The sequence below is a fragment of the Phaseolus vulgaris genome, chromosome 11 (genome assembly GCF_000499845.2).
Source record: "Phaseolus vulgaris cultivar G19833 chromosome 11, P. vulgaris v2.0, whole genome shotgun sequence".
NCBI lineage: Eukaryota > Viridiplantae > Streptophyta > Magnoliopsida > Fabales > Fabaceae > Phaseolus > Phaseolus vulgaris.
The window spans coordinates 3,867,558-3,884,088 of record NC_023749.2 but is presented as its reverse complement, the minus strand read 5'-3'; the positions used below and the strand labels follow the sequence as shown (position 1 = coordinate 3,884,088).

The 16,531-nt window shown below is 26.3% G+C and overlaps 1 protein-coding gene and 1 long non-coding RNA gene across 2 annotated transcripts; both read left to right on the top strand.

The window, feature by feature from the left end:
* The first annotated feature begins 2,056 nt into the window (after positions 1 to 2,056).
* On the top strand, positions 2,057 to 3,347 carry LOC137822080 (bZIP transcription factor 44-like). The gene has a single exon (XM_068626989.1). The coding sequence runs from the start codon at positions 2,646 to 2,648 to the stop codon at positions 3,105 to 3,107; it is 462 nt and encodes a 153-aa protein (XP_068483090.1). The 5' UTR covers positions 2,057 to 2,645; the 3' UTR covers positions 3,108 to 3,347.
* A 6,611-nt stretch (positions 3,348 to 9,958) lies between these two features.
* LOC137826433 (uncharacterized) lies at positions 9,959 to 11,088 on the top strand. The gene is made up of 2 exons (XR_011083503.1): positions 9,959 to 10,411; positions 10,510 to 11,088. It is a non-coding gene; the product is annotated as an uncharacterized lncRNA (long non-coding RNA).
* Positions 11,089 to 16,531: the final 5,443 nt, after the last annotated feature.

The following is a 16,531-nucleotide window of genomic DNA, read 5'->3' as shown; positions in this document are numbered from 1 at the left end:
TGGCCTGATGAACACCAACAAAAGTGGGGGATCATTTAATTGTCCTGTGAAAGAGGGTTTTCACTCTGTGAGGGACCACTCATTCATTCATTCAAAAAGATAAAACAAGTTACTTTAGCCCAACCAATCTACTAAAACAATTTCTGTTGCACATCCTCACATGTTCCTACATCAATCTTATCTTCACCAAATTTAATAAATTGCTAAAAATGAACGTTTTAACCATTTTAAGTTATTGGGTTATAATATATATATATATATATATATATATATATATATATATATATATACTCTTTTTTTTTCTTTCTAAATTTCAAAACTTCTAATTTTTCTTTCATATATCAAGTCCTTTTATTTCATTTTGTCTACATGAATGATGTTTTGTTATTATATGAGTGATTGGAAAGATAAATGCATGTTAATTTAGATTTGCAAAGATGTGTCTATGTTTTTAATTAGGTTTCACATGAATATATTAGAATATTAGTAGCTTTTTCCTCTACATAATAAATTGGTTTGTTGTTTGTAATTTTGAATTAGTTTGAGTACAAATAGAAAATTTAAATCTAAACAAGATGGATCAAAATATGCTTCTTTTTAAGTAAAATTATTGTGGATTTGGTTTGAGTTTATACATTTAATTTTTAAATGATTTGGTTTGAGTTTTAGACCTCCAGTCACATAAATAAGGATATAAGAATTAAAAAAAATAAGGTTTATTGAGTTTTGCTTGTTATTTTAAGTTGTTAAATCTCTAGTTTAGTTGTAATGCAATCTATTTAAATTCGTTGGATTATAAGAAGTTGAAAATTTGTTTGATTTTTTTTATTAATAAAATAAATAAATAAATATGTATCAGTTTACGGATTGTCTAATCAAGACCAACACACTTCTCTCAAAATAATAATATAATCATGTAACTTTATATAATGTGATACATAATAATTAAGTGTTATAAAAATTATCTTCTATTATTTTATCTTCTTTGTTATATCATCTTATTTTGATTATTTTGATTATGATGATTATATTTGATGAAGAACTAATAATACTATAAATTTATATACTTGTTTACCAGTACAAAAGAAATTATTTTTAATGAAAAATTTAAATTTATGTATTTACATATATTTAATTTAAGTGATCATAGTGAGAATGAGAGATATAGAAATTTGACAAAAATAATCATGAACATTTTTTTTCCCTTCTATCTTACTCAAATTTCTCATTTTTAACTAAAAGATTTTTAACAAACTTTCTCATTTCTAAAATGTAAGAAATTCCTAAACTTTTGATACACATAAATTTTTTATTGGTCACCAAAACAAACCGTAAACTCTGATACCACCATTTTATCTTTACACATCCAAATAAATTATAAAAAACTCATATATATAAAAGATTACGACCTTATTAAATTTCTTATTTATACGCAATCTCAAACTTAAATTCATAATAATGTCATTAATTTAAAATTATAAAATAGGGTAAACTTATCAGGCTTTAAAAATTATTTTAAAACCATAACTAATATGACATATAGTTGATTCATATTATAAAAAGTTAATATAATAGGGTGGACAGTAATGAAAGTGTTAATTTATGATTCTATATTTGTATATTTGAAAGCTAAAATTGATGTTGTATGGTAGTACTAGTGGATACGTACACATATACAAGTTCCTGAAACAGTTGTGATGTGTTGGAGTGAGAGTGTGATGCCACTTTTGGATGTATCTTAAACTGTGATCATCATTTTCTGTGATTGTTGGTTCCCAGCTGTATCTCTGGACACTTGTGGTGTCTTCTTCTCTCTTCCCCTCTTACAATTTTACTTCTCACCATCCACCAATCCCCTTAATCAACCTTTCAAAATCATCACTCTCACACTTTTTATAATCAATTTAGCCTTTTTCAACTTGTTTTCCCATGAAGTGATCCCAAAGTAAATTAGACCCTACTTTGCCTCTTTCTTTCTTGTCTAGGATTTCATAATTAATAATTATTTTCACCAACTTTATTGCTTTTTCAGTTCTATAAATTCCCCCCTTCATTCACATACACTCCTCTTCCTCCCTCTCCCTCTTTCCCCATTACACTCTCTGCATAATAATAGATATTTCTACCAACTCTTCATCTTCAACCTCCCCAACCCCACATAACCAATCTCCTCCCATTCCATTTTCCACCACCAAAGTCTGAAACTTTTCTCAACTGGGGTGGAGATTTTGCCTCAATTTTGTCCTTCTCCCTGTCCAACATCTAGATATTAAATGTCCAACATCTTGTTGTTGATGTTTGAGATTCATGTATTCGATTCTCAGTGAACTCTTCTTTTCCGGGTGTATGATCAATTCCACTGTTAGGCGCAGGACCCATTTAGTTCAATCCTTCTCAGTTGCCTTCCTCTACTGGTTGTACTACGTTTCATGATTTCTAGCCCTTTCTCACTATATCACTTATATATATCATAAATCTATAATATCTACTGCTATTTTTCTGTTTTCATCGTCATCATAATATATATAGATATATATCTAAGTCTGCAATAATTTTCTGAGTTAGTAATAGTACGTGTCTGGGTCCTGCGAAGTGTGTTAATTGAGAAGGGTGTTGTATTGTGTTCTTGTCTTGTGTGGCACAACATGGCTTCCTCAAGTGGAACATGTTCAGGGTCATCCTCTCTGCTTCAGAACTCTGGCTCCGAGGAGGATTTGCGAGCGGTGATGGATCAGAGAAAGAGGAAGAGAATGATATCGAATCGAGAATCTGCGCGGCGATCTCGCATGAGGAAGCAGAAGCACTTGGACGATCTGGTTACCCAAGTGGCGCAGCTGAGAAAGGAGAATCAGCAGATACTCACCAGTGTCAACATCACTACGCAGCAGTTCTTGAGCGTGGAGGCTGAAAACTCAGTGCTGAGGGCTCAGGTGGGAGAGCTGAGCCACAGGCTGGAGTCTCTGAACGAGATCGTCGAGGTTCTGAATGCAGGTTTCGGCAACACCACCTTCATCGAACCAACCACCAATAACTCCTTCTTCAACCCCATGAACATGGGGTATCTGAACCACCCCATCATGGCTTCTGCAGATATATTGCAGTACTGAGAGAGAAAAGCAAAAGGGGTGTGTTGATTTCGCGATTTGTTCTTGTGGGTTCGTGTCTGTTGAGAAATTGTAATCACCTGCATATGGTGATAAGGAATAATGAATGTGTATGATAAAACTGGTGGAATTGTTAGGTGCTGGTTCTGTGAATGGGTCCTTTGGAGTATGGGGCATGGGCCACTACTGTATTTGTCACCCTTCTTTCATATATTAAAATAATATTAATGACCTACTTCAAAATCTTATTCTCCCAATCTTTTTCCTTTTTCTATTCACTGTTTTTGTGTAATTTATTCACTTATATCTTCAAACAATTTTGTTAATATTCCTATATTTACTTATTAAAATGGAATAATCCCATCCTCATTGATTATATGTTGAAATTAGGTTTTTGTTTGACTAAACTCAAAATGGAAGACAATTTTGTTGAATGGTTGTGAAAGTGGACAAAGTTGAATTCATCACAAGTAACAGTAATTTTCCTTGGATCATTGGTGAAATAGTCTAATCATGGTTAAGTCTGTCTCCTCTGTTTTAATTGTGTTTTTTTTTAATTAATTTTAATGTTCAATATTTTCTTGAGATTAGTTCATGTTTCTCTTTTCTGAATAATTTAATATTATTATTTTAGTCTATATTTATAAATTTAAGCAGGTACTACTTGCACGTTAATTGAGATTGTAAAATAGATAATACAATTAAAAAATAGATACTAAACCAATAAGTTGATTGGTATAGTGTTTGGTTTTACGTTTTAAGTTTAGAGTGTGAATATGAATTCGCGTTTAACTTTATCTAATATGAAATCAAATGTACATGTAATAACAATATTTTACTCACTAATTTTCTTACATAAAAGTGCTTCTTTTCTTACATAAAAGTGCTTCTAGGATTGTTATTTTTTCTAGATTTTTTCACTATATACAATAAAGTAAATTTTTGATTTATTAAAGTAATTTTCGTGTGAATGGGTTTAAACAAGACATTTATTAGAGAGAAAAAAATGATTCATACTATTTGATGTTGACACTCTCGGAAAGAGAAAACAATTAAATTGTTGGGTAATTATAAATATATACATTGTATATTATTCTTTTATATTTCCTTTTATCTTTCTCGTTCAATCACTTAATATATTTTTCTCTTACTTTGCTTGTTCCTACTTCTTTATTTTTCTAGATCTACCCCACTCTAGACTCACAATTCGCCATAATTAATGTGATAATAAATAAAATATAATAATTAATTCTTAAGGAATAATAATTAAGTTTTTTTACCCGATTCAATTATTTTTTAGACTATCATATTCAAGTTAAGTTTATTTTTATCTTCCAAATTCAGATTATTTTTTTAATCTTACAATCCTTAATAAATGTATTTTAATTGTTTTTCTCGAGCGTATTTTTTTAAAATATTTTTAAACAAGAGTAAATATATAATAACGTCACTGCAAGAAAATCATGAAATAAAAACTAATTTTTAAAAAATCATGAAATAGAAATCAATTTGTAGAGACCAAAATAATTAGTTGTAATAATAACTAAATTAGAAATATTTTAAAAATTAAATAAAAAATTAATTTTTAAATTAATTTTTATTATTGTTGAATAGTTTTTAAATTAATATTTAATTAACAACAAGGTTTTACCTACCAATTATCTAATTTCTAAATTTGGTTTCTAAATTAAAGTTAAGGTGATTTTTGTTATATATAAGAATCGTGTAACGATGTTTTAATCTATTTTTTTGGTATATTATGTTATATCATTGTTAAAATCTCGTTCCAAATGAATTTATAAGACTTTGTTTTGAAAATATTATTTAAGAATTCATTGAAAAATATCCTTTCTGATATAAAAATAAATTTTATTATTATAACTGAAAATCTTATTTAAGATCTAAATTTTATGTTTACAATATACTTGAATCATGCAAGAGAATTAATCTTATAAATAAAGTGATAAACACTAAGTAACATTTAATGATTTGAAAAAGATAATTCTAGAACTGTGTTAGCATTTTGTGGAGGTGTCATGGAATGTTGTGGAAATACGTATCTTAATTGAAGAAAAAGTGGAGAAAAGAGCAGAAAAAGGAAAAGACAAGAAGAGCATATATAAAAGAGAAGGGTGGTAACAGAGGTTGTTGTTTGGAAGAAAAAAAGAGTCCTTTAAATGAGAAAGGTACCCTAACATGTTAGGGTATGGGCAATGTGTTTCTGCTCTCTATGTCTGCTTCCAACTCAGAACCATTATTGTCCTAGCCACTATATTGGGTTAGGGTTCATGCAAGACATTTCAGCTCTACTATTTTCGATTTTACTTTCGGTTTGTCTAAGGAAACAAACACAGACACAGACATTAATGTTATTATTGTTACGAGTTTAATGGTAAAGAGATAAAGTGAGAACAAAAAAAACTGAAGAACCGAAAAAAGTGAGAACAAAAACTGTAATTAAAAGGTGGAACTTTGTTTTAAAGTTGTTTTGTTGGTCAAGTTATTGGAAAAGGATACACATGTTCTTAGGAGAGAGGAAGATGGGTGTGCCCATTTTGTGAGGGTACAGGATCCACGTGCAAGGAACCAACGGAGTTTTCAGGAAGAATATAAGGACATGGAGTTAAGTTAATTGTAACCTCAGATTTTTCAAACCCCAAAAATATGGTTCAGTACTCAAAACATGGTCTTGCACATGTTCTTTTCTTACCCGTGTTTCATATAAAAGTGATGGAAGTGAGACGAGGAGATTCATAATTTAAAATTTGGTCCTTTTTTTTTCTTTTTTTGTGTGCTTTAGTTAATTCTCATTATACAATTTGAATATAAACTTTATTTTGCTAGTAAGTTGTATAAAATTAAGTTAAATTTAAAATTATTTATTCAAAAAATTATGTTGAAATAGAAGTTATGTAGCATAGATACTGATACGACACGGACATGAAGATATGTATAATCTCTAAAATGTAGGACATGAGGACACATATCTATGAGGACACATATCTATATATTATATAATTATGAATTATATAAATTGACAATAAAGAAGATTTATGTGCACAAGTATGTTTCAGATTATTTTTTGGAGCAGAAAGATGTTTTTCATGACTGGTTTAAAAGAATTGTTTCTTATTTTTATAACCATAATAAAAATTTATACAATAAGTTTGAGTTTTTAGAAAATTAATGTTTTTTTTTTAAAATTGTGTTAGAAACGTACTAGAATTGTTAGAAATCCAACAAATACTTTTTGAATTGGACTTCACAGATACGTGTTCTACAAGTGTCATACAAGTGTCAATGTCTCATACGAGTATCCGATATCGACACGCAATTTAAGAGAAGTATAATATTGAATGATAGTACATTTATATCTCCGAATAAAACCATGTTATTTTTGTATGATAGATTTTGTAAAATATAAGTTTGAATATAAAATTTTGGTGAAATATTAAATTAAATTTAAGTTAGTGTAAAACGAAACTAACAATTGATTTAATTTACACAAAAGTTTATATTTATTATTTCAACTTTTCATGCATTAATGCACGTGTTAAAATGCTGAATTTTAGGTAGAGAATTTTGATTCCCCACAATGTATTTTAGCCATTATATATTATACTACTAGTCTTTCTTTCTTTTTGAAAAAGAGAAAGAGTTTCATGCAATAATCTTACTCCTGGAAATTGTAGTTAATAATTAATCCTAAGAAACAAAAAGGTTGGCACACATATTCTAGTTATGACGTTCTTTTTGTTTGAAAGCAGATGAAAAATGTTTATCACACACATTCATATGAATATAATATTTATGATCTTCTTGTTGCTCTTTTTTGTTTGTGGGGAGCAGATTCTTTTTTTCATATTGCTTCATACACAGAAGAAGATCACCCTTTTGTAAGGAAAAGGTATCAATTAATTATATAATTTTCATTAAACAAGTTTTCTGACAAACATCACATTCATATCCCTTTTTTGTTTCTTCCATGAACATCGAAATGATCATTAGAAATTATAATGCTTTATTTTTTCTATCAGAATTTTTATGATGTTGTGGATAGTCGTAAGACACTCTAACACGCAAAAAAAGAGTGGAAAATGATGAAGAAAAATGTTTACCAACACAACACCTGTATATGAATGATTTGTTTTCATGGATTTCACGGTGAGTCTCGTGTAAACATCGAAATAATTTACGTATGGAATTGAAAATGGTGTGAAGATCATTTTAAAAAATGCAAATACCAATTAAATCAGAATTCTTTGAGACGTGTTGCGATCATTTTTAAGTGTTTGATTACAGATCTTTTATGTCATAAGCTTTAATAATACTTTTCCACTAAATTTAGTAATTATTATGACCTAGCGTTGAAAATCAAGAATCTTGTAAGATCAAAATAGACTAATTTATTAGGATGAAAATGAAGTAATTAAAGTAATTTAACATTTATTTTGTTACTTTGTAGTATATCTGAACAACTAATTGGATTAGAAATTAAAATAAGAACTACTAAATAGCATGAATATAATCTTGGTTATTTCTATTAAATTTTATTAATATTACACAACTCTCAAATTAATGATAGATTTTGAAGTAAAACTTATAAAAATATGTTATGGAGGGTAAGAGAGTGAGACTCGAACCTCTCTAAATTTAGTTGGTGTATCTTTTCATACAATAGTGTTTACAACTTATACTCCACAAAGTTTTTTTTGTACATATCATATCATGATTGAATTCAAAATCAAATGGTTAAAGGATCCACATCTCTTCCATTTGGATTGACACATGTAATAGTGTTTGTGATTGAGGAGTTCTAGACCCACTCTCACTTCATCCCTTCAACCTGTTCTTAATAATTGGATTTTGTGAGAATGACAATTTACATTGATTTAATAACTTAGTTTATGAAAAATGAAAAAGAAAATAATTCAAAATTTGTTAAAATGTAGTTTTCATTCTCTTATATATTATATTAAAAAATAAATTTTAAGTTTGAGTCAATTTTATAAAAGCAATTTATTATATATATGATGTGAGATATTCAACAATAATTAGTTTGTAATATTTTTTAACAATAATTTTAGAGATTATATTAAAAAAATTACATGAAAATTGTTTTATCATTAATTTTATTTTGCTTGTAATAATGATTTTAGTGAAAGTATAACTTTTTTTTAAAAAAAACTACACTATTCACTGCAATAAAATCATGAAATAGAAATTAATTTTAGAGACAAAAAATAATTAGTTGTTATAGTGACTAAATTAAAAATCATTTTAGAGATTAAAAAAAAATTAGTTTCTAAATTAATTTTTATTATTGTTAAATGATTTTTAAATTGGTATCTAATTAGTTATCAATGTTTTTTTTTATTAAATTTAGAATCTAAATAATATGTAGTTAAAACCTTGTTACTAAATTTAGAATCTAAATAATATGTAGTTAAAACCTTGATAACTAATTAGGTATCAATTTAAAAATTATTTTATAATAATAAAATTTAATTTAAAAATTATTTTTTTTAATTTCTAAAATAACTTTTAATTTAATTATTATAACAACTAATTATTTCGTATTTATAAAATTAGTTTCTATTTATTTTGTGGTTGTAGTGATTGTTTTTCAAGAAAAAGTAAGAAATATTAAATAACTGAAATTAATTACATGTCAATCACATTACATTATAAAATTGCAATGACCCTTGTTTAAATTATGTATAAAATAATAGTTTAGTTAAACAAAATGAATTTTATTTGACTGTGCATTGGGTAAGTAACATGGCTAAGTGGCTCCAATTTGAGTTTGAATGCTTAAAAAATTGAGGCTCTAGTTTCAACAAGATTCCAACATCTGTGCACTCCTCCGTCTTAAACATTGGAAGAAAACAAAACACAATAATTAAGAGATTTTTTTAAGAATTTCCTATCACTATCTTTGTCTTTGAATGCCCCATTTTTCTTCAAAAAGACAAAAACATTGTAAGGGGTCGACTATGGAGTTGTCAAGGTTTTAGTCATAGATAATTAAAAACTATGTTCTCGTGGCCACCTACGCAACTTCCATTGTTTAAATAATGTTCTTTTACAGAGAAAACCATTAAAGATTGCTTCCAAACAGACAAGACCACCACCCCAATTAAGCATGTCTTTCAGATGACAAATGGTCCATTTTTCAATGCCCTAATAAAACAAAATTAATTACACATGCAAACCCAGAAAAAAAACACCAATTAATTAACTTCAAACTTCTTTCTCTCCCTTCATTTTGTTCTGTCCTAAGTATAGAACATTAGCCTCCTGATTTTCTGTGATTGGTAATAGTCTCAATTATTGAAAACTAATAGTAATGGCAAACCTACATACAAACAAATCCACTACAGTTGAACAAATTTGTATACAAAAAACCTTCTACACAAGTCTTTCAATTATTCATGGTTTCCAAAATTTATAAATTTACATCAATATTTTATTTTATTTCTCTCCACACAGTAGTTTGAACTTTTCTTATTAATCTGTAAAAATATTAAAAAAAGGGATATGAGTTTTTCATGATTAGGAATCTTGATAAGAATACTTCTAGATTTAAATGTCCTTAGTAGAACTTTAGATTTAGATTAACGTAAATAAATAAATAAACACGATTAAAAAAGGAAAATTTTACTGTTTGTAACATTAGTATTATTAATTATAAGAGTAAATATATAAACTAGTGTTAATAGTATTATAAATACACAATAACTACTTGTAAACAAAAATGTCATTGGTGATAATTTTTTTTATAAACGATACTTTTATATTAGAAACCTGTGGTCTAAATCTAAAGGGAGAAGTTATATTTTGTTTTTTATTACAAAAAATAATAGATTATAGCTTTATTGAAGTTAAATATTGAATACAACACGATCTTAACTCCGAAATGAACCTAGAGACAATGTGTACGTAAAAAGTATAGAAAACCCTAAAAAGTGAGAAGGAATATGGGGAAGAATTTGTGCAAGTTGTGATAGAAAAAAATTGTCAAGAAAGGAATTGGTGTTAGTTGGAGTGAAAAAGCATGCTGAGAAGTTAGCCAAGAAGTCACATTTTGGCAATAAAGGTCGGTGAAAGTGGTGGAATCTACAGAAAAAACATCTGACAAAATGAGATTAAGTGTTCATCTTTTTTCATTTTTTTATGTTATGAAGAATGGTAGCCTTAGATTGACCATCATGGCTCAGTGGCTGCCACACAATAGCAGTAGCCACCACTGCAGAAAGAAAGAGCACAAATTTATCCACAATAGTTTAAAGCAGACATTCCACACAGTAAGTATCAAAAAGAAAAGTTGTTTTTAGAGGAAGATGTTTTATACTGTGAGTTGAAGAAGCTGCATGTCTCTTACTTCTTCCTTTTTTCGTTTCAGTTAATGATCCATAAAGTTGTCGAACAAGAAGCTTAAGATATATGCAGAAGGGACCCACATGGTGTGAATAGTTAGATTGGAGTATATTTTCTGTGAAGATAACAAGATTTACAATGGAGGGTAGGCAACAAATTTGGAAGAATAATGGGAAACTTTCAGAATAAGAAACATGGACCTATAATCTGCTGCTTGGAATTATCTGAAATTTCAATTTGTGTCAAAGAATAAAATCTTACCCAGATATCTTTTACAAGTGAGGATCCACATATCTTTTTCTTTCTTTGATTAAGAACTCATGCATTCAAATGGAAAGAATAATTCTCAAAATGCAAAAGGAAAATGAAAAAGAATGGTGGGCATTGAAATGAAAGCAGAGAGTTTCTTTTTAGGATGCTCTATGGTACTATATATATTATTATGTGGGATCAAAGCTAGATTGCTCTCTAAGGAACGAAAATGGAAACTACAAACATGAAAATGCTTCAGAAATCATTCTTGAATAGATTGATAAAGTTTCTAGCATTTGGGACCGTTCATAGAAAAATGAAAGTAAAGCAAGCACTACTGTGAAAAATACAAGTTGGTGTTATTTTGTCGAACACTTGGTAGGTGTCTTATTTGTGTAGTTATTACTCGTCTCTAGAAGGTAGACTTTAGTTGCAAGTGTGGAGAAAAATGATTCGAACAGCACATTCTTTGTTTTTGAGTAAAAACGTTTAACCAATTAGATTCCCACACATGCAACACAGAAGTATGGGGTTTTCATAATTTGTTCCACTGTAAACAGCATATACAAAGAAGACATGACACTAAGACCCATCTTCATATTTCAAAACTTTTCTCATCCTCAAAAATAATACAAAACAACATCCATGAAAAAAAAACTTACAAAAATAGTTTATTCGTGTTAGAATATAAAGGTGAATGTAAAGTTTCATGTAAAATAAAACTGAACACGTTGAATATAATTATAAATGAAATCAATTTGCAAATTTAATATCTTCAAATTATATATCATTTTTTCTTGAAGTAGAAATAATAAATTAAATAATTTACCTAGTCTCTCGAAATATTTGTCTCATTATTTGCTTCATTACTAGCTGGATATTCGTTAAAGAAATATCTATAACTTTTTTATATTTACTGTATAATTTTTTAATTTTAAAAAATTATTTAAAAACAATTTTATAAAATATAAACTTACATGAAATTTGATTTTAAAGTATAATTCAAATAAAATTGTATAATAAAATATTAATTTAAATAAACATGATATTTTAAAAAAAATATGTATAAATTTTAAAAAATAACTTCATAGATTTAAATAAAAAAATATAAATATGTAAAATTAAATTTAAAAAAATTTATGGGTATTTTTTTTTCATTAATAATTTTATTTTGATCACTTTTCTAAAAATTCAAATAAAATTCATTAAGACATGATTACTCACCTGTTAGATATTGGGTGATTTTGTACCCACCTCATTAATGTAATTGAAAGATTCATACTAATTAATTGTAAGCAATATTTATCAAAGATATTAGTTTTATTAATTTAGTATTCATTAGGAAGTTTAGCCAAAAATATTTAAGTATAAGTATTAATGATATTTTTTTTTTTACTTTGATAGTGTGTAAAATTAAGATAAAAAAATAATAAGGATGAAATGGGTTATGGTCTGTTTTTGTGGAGTGTGGAAGAAAAAGTTGTATGGAAGTTATAGTATTATATAGATGAAAAGAAGAGAGAAGGATGAAGAAATGTGGGAAGAGGGGTTTTGATTGCATGTTAGGAAAGCTAATTTAGTACACTTATTTATTGCAAAGAGGGAGACCATGTGGCCAACCATGTCTAAGACTTTCTTTTGTTCCACAACAATACAACTATGTTTTTCTAGCTATAGTACCTACACGATTCTACAATTTCTTATCATTTCCTAAAGATGAGATCCACTTTTCCCCTAATAAAAAAATTGAAGGATACAATCATTATTATAATATGATGTTTAGGTTATGTTAAAATGCATATTTTTTAAATGTGAATGTGAATTATTTTATCGAAAAAAGAATAAATAAATTAAGGAGAATACTTTAGGTGTTTATAAGTGTGAATGAAAATGTGTAGTTTGTTGTAATAATTAAATTAACATTCGAGGTTGCTTCAAGTGGCAAAGAGAACCATTTAGAGTAGATTGTTTTTTAAGATAAAATTTATAAGGGTTAAATATGTTTTTCGTCTCTTTACTATAATGCAAAATTGATTATTGTCCCCAGTTCAAACTTTAGACAGGTACTTGTAGTAAGAAAACTAGTAGAATAAATTTTTATCAGTTTTTCTTTTTATGTAACAAACCGATCTTATATTATAATATTCACGTCAACAATGAATCAGCATGAAATATTATCTTATTTCACATTGAAAATTTATTTGTTACATAAAATAATTGATAAGAATTTATTTCCATAATTTTCTTACTACAAGTATCCAAAAATATAAAATTTGAGTTAAGAACAAACATTAATTTCGATTGAAAATACATATAAAAAAACATATTTAACCTAATTTAAAATATTATATTTTTTTATTAATTGTTAAGAAATCTACAATTAACTCATGTATAATTGCTCGATTAAGCTACATAATCATGTAATTTTTGTTTTAAATTCTATAACATATATTTAATGAAAGTTGTTTATGTTGGAAAAAACGTTATGACATGTTACTTATTTTAACTGAAAATTTTGATGAGAAAAGTAAAAGTAATTCTATCTGTTTTATCATTTTATTTCCTTATAGAGAGTTACTTGTACCTTTTTTTCTCAAGAAAAATACAAATTGATAGCTAGGCAAAATTTCTAGATTGAAATACCATATAGTTAGCTAGAAGCTAAGAACTCCTTCCAATAACAGAAAAAAGGTTTTTTAATATCAGTCGTATAATTGATGGAGATTTAATCGATATAAAAAGTGTCAGTTTCTATATAGAGATTGATGTAGTAAATGCTGTTTTTTTAAACTAGCTTATTTACATGATTTTAACTTTTTTTTAAAAAAATTAACAACATACACCATATATACAAATAAATTGTATATAAAATTATGATGTAATTTCTTATTTTTGTAGGTTTATATTTATTCAGATTTATTAACCAATTCATAAAAGTAAGAAAACAATATCGTGAGCTAGTAGTAATTAGTCTTAAGAATTAGTTTAAATCATTTTTATAAAGTTTATTTATAAACTAAAATTTGCACTCACTTATATTTAGACATTTTTTTTTCGTATATAAACCTTTTAAAACAGAAAATAAAGTAAAAAAAAAAATAGTAACATTTTTGTTATTTATGAGACAATTGAAATGTTACACACTCTCTTAAAGAATCATTAGTTCAAAATCATACCAAATATTATTTTAAAATAATTATTGCGAAACTTAACTATCTTATAGTACACTTTGTTTGAATGGCAATGTAAAAGTATTTATTATATATATAAAAAGTTTTTTTTAAAATTTTTGTAAGTTAGTTTAATTTTGAAGTAAGTAACAATCAATATATTTACTCCTGATTTTAGTGAAACAAAAATCATGATATACTTTAAACTAAATTAAGAATAAATATAGCTTTATAGTACACTTTTTATTGGTCAGTCTTTATAGTTTACTTTAAACGTCCTTGTGTTTTATTGGGGCTTTATCCTAATTATATATCATAATGACTTCTCTGCAACCTCTCTTAATTAACAAGCTGGATTATATTAAAGCTAAAAGAGATTAATTATAATGTTTCACTTTTCTTACTCATGAAAAAGAGCAAAATTGAAAGCATTTTGATGTCTTTGATTTTTTTAATAAAGCACTTTTTTTGGAGTGGGTGCACATAAATATGGAAATATCGAATAATCTAAACCAAACAATAATTTAAGTGTTAAGAAGGTTCTCCAAAATAAAAATAAAAATTATGATAAATAATTTGTGGATCATCTATATAATTTGTGTAAAAGTATGTCTTTATCTTTTAGTAAATTTTAAATATATATATTTTATACTTATTCGCAACTTGTATCACTAAATTTAATACTTAGTTATCATCAAACCTAATGAATTGAATAAATTATTTTTATATAAATTAATTATAAAACGATCTCAATGTATCTTAATAGGTGTTAATTGACCAAATTAACCCTATAAGTTTTGTAGGAAAAATGCAATTTGTAAAAAGTAACGGTTTAAAATGTGTGCTATAAAAACAAAAAATAATTATAATACATATTTATGCGGGTGCAATTTTAGAATTTCCTAGATCGATTTTAGAATAATATTGTAAAATATAGGATATTTTTGCGTTGTTTTAAAATTAATTTAGAGGGAAACTTTTTAAATTGGTTTTTGAGAAATGATGGATTAAAATTCATATGACTGGGCCTCAAACAGATGGGCTTCTTCATGCCACTGGTGGCCCGAGCAAACTTCCTAACCAGGGATGAAAAAAAATAATTGCGTTTTTAATATTTATGAGTAAAATTCACAATATGGGTATTTTTAATATATATATAATATATATATAATTATTTGTTTTTTTAACTGATATCATAGTATTAATCCGCCAGTATTGATACATATTTAAGTTATTAAAATAAAGTTAATTGTTAAATATTTACTTAAAATTTGATTTTATAGATTTATATTTTTTATTTGGATTTGAGTTGTTTGTAACGAGGTTAACTTTATTTAACTTTATATTTTATGATTTATTTAGATTAATTTAATTTGTATTAATATTTTATTAGAAATTTTTTAAAATTATACTTTAATTTCAATTTTTTATTTGATTTATGTTCTTATAATATTGGATTGATCTATACGTGTCATTCTCCTTTTTTTACTTTTTAATCTTTAGTTCTCGACATGAATAGATGCTATCATAGTTCAATATTCAAGTTAATTATTAGTTTAATTTTTAGAATTTATGATTTAGGATTTAAGTTCGGTATTAGGATTATGTTACCTCTAGCATTAAGCTTTTCTTTTATTTATAGTAGTTATTTTATGTTAGATCTTTAACTACACTAAATAATTAGGTCGAATGCAATGAAATTCAATTTTTTTTAATTACATTTATGAGTGTTTATTACAAAATACTCATTAATGATACTGTTAATTTTGTATATTTTTTAGAAAATTGTCTGTGATTTGTCGACCGAAATGTCAAGATGTTGGATAATTTTCGGCAGTAACAATAGTTTCTCTAAAATTAATTTAATATATAATATATTTGAATTGGTTATTTATATAAATGATTTAGTATAAATATTGTATTCTTTGTCAGTCCTTATGATAAATACCATTAACTTATAAGAGGTAAATTAGTTAATTTTTATATTAATTTACTTCTTTTACTCTTAGAAATAAATCTTTAATATTTGTGTTATTAAAAACATTAATACGTGAATTATAGTTTAACTTATATTTTTCCTTGTCAAAAACAAATTCCATAGCAGATACCGAAATCATTTAATAAAAACATAAGTAAAAAATATGTCATAAAATTAATAAAGCCATCTTATGAAAATAATCATATATACTTTCTGGAAAGTGTTTTTATAATAAATTGGGGAAGGAGTAATTATTATATAATAACCAATCTTAAATACATCATAAAGTTACGAAATCACGTTAAAATAAATGCAATTCACGTACTATTCGTTATTAATTGAATTTTATGAGCAATTTTGTCAATAACAAAACGGTTTATTGGCATTTTCTATTTTCAAAAAAATAGAAACAAAAAGATAATACTTAAGTTGAGTTGCTCCATTTGGTGATTTAGGTTTGGTGAACTCCACCTTTGTTTGAGAAAAAAAAAAAATACAGTGACCAAAAATTAAAATTTAATTAAATTAAAAATCTTATTTCCAAGAGAGTAAGTGTTACAAACAAAATAATTGTTCATATGTCACACATTTGCCTATCTGCCAATAGTTGCAAATAAAAATTATTATATTTAATTTGTTGAATCGGA

What these genes read in the sequence shown, in the direction of transcription:
- LOC137822080 (XM_068626989.1), top strand. Translation starts at nt 2,646, where the DNA reads ATGGCTTCCTCAAGTGGAACATGTTCAGGGTCATCCTCTCTGCTTCAG.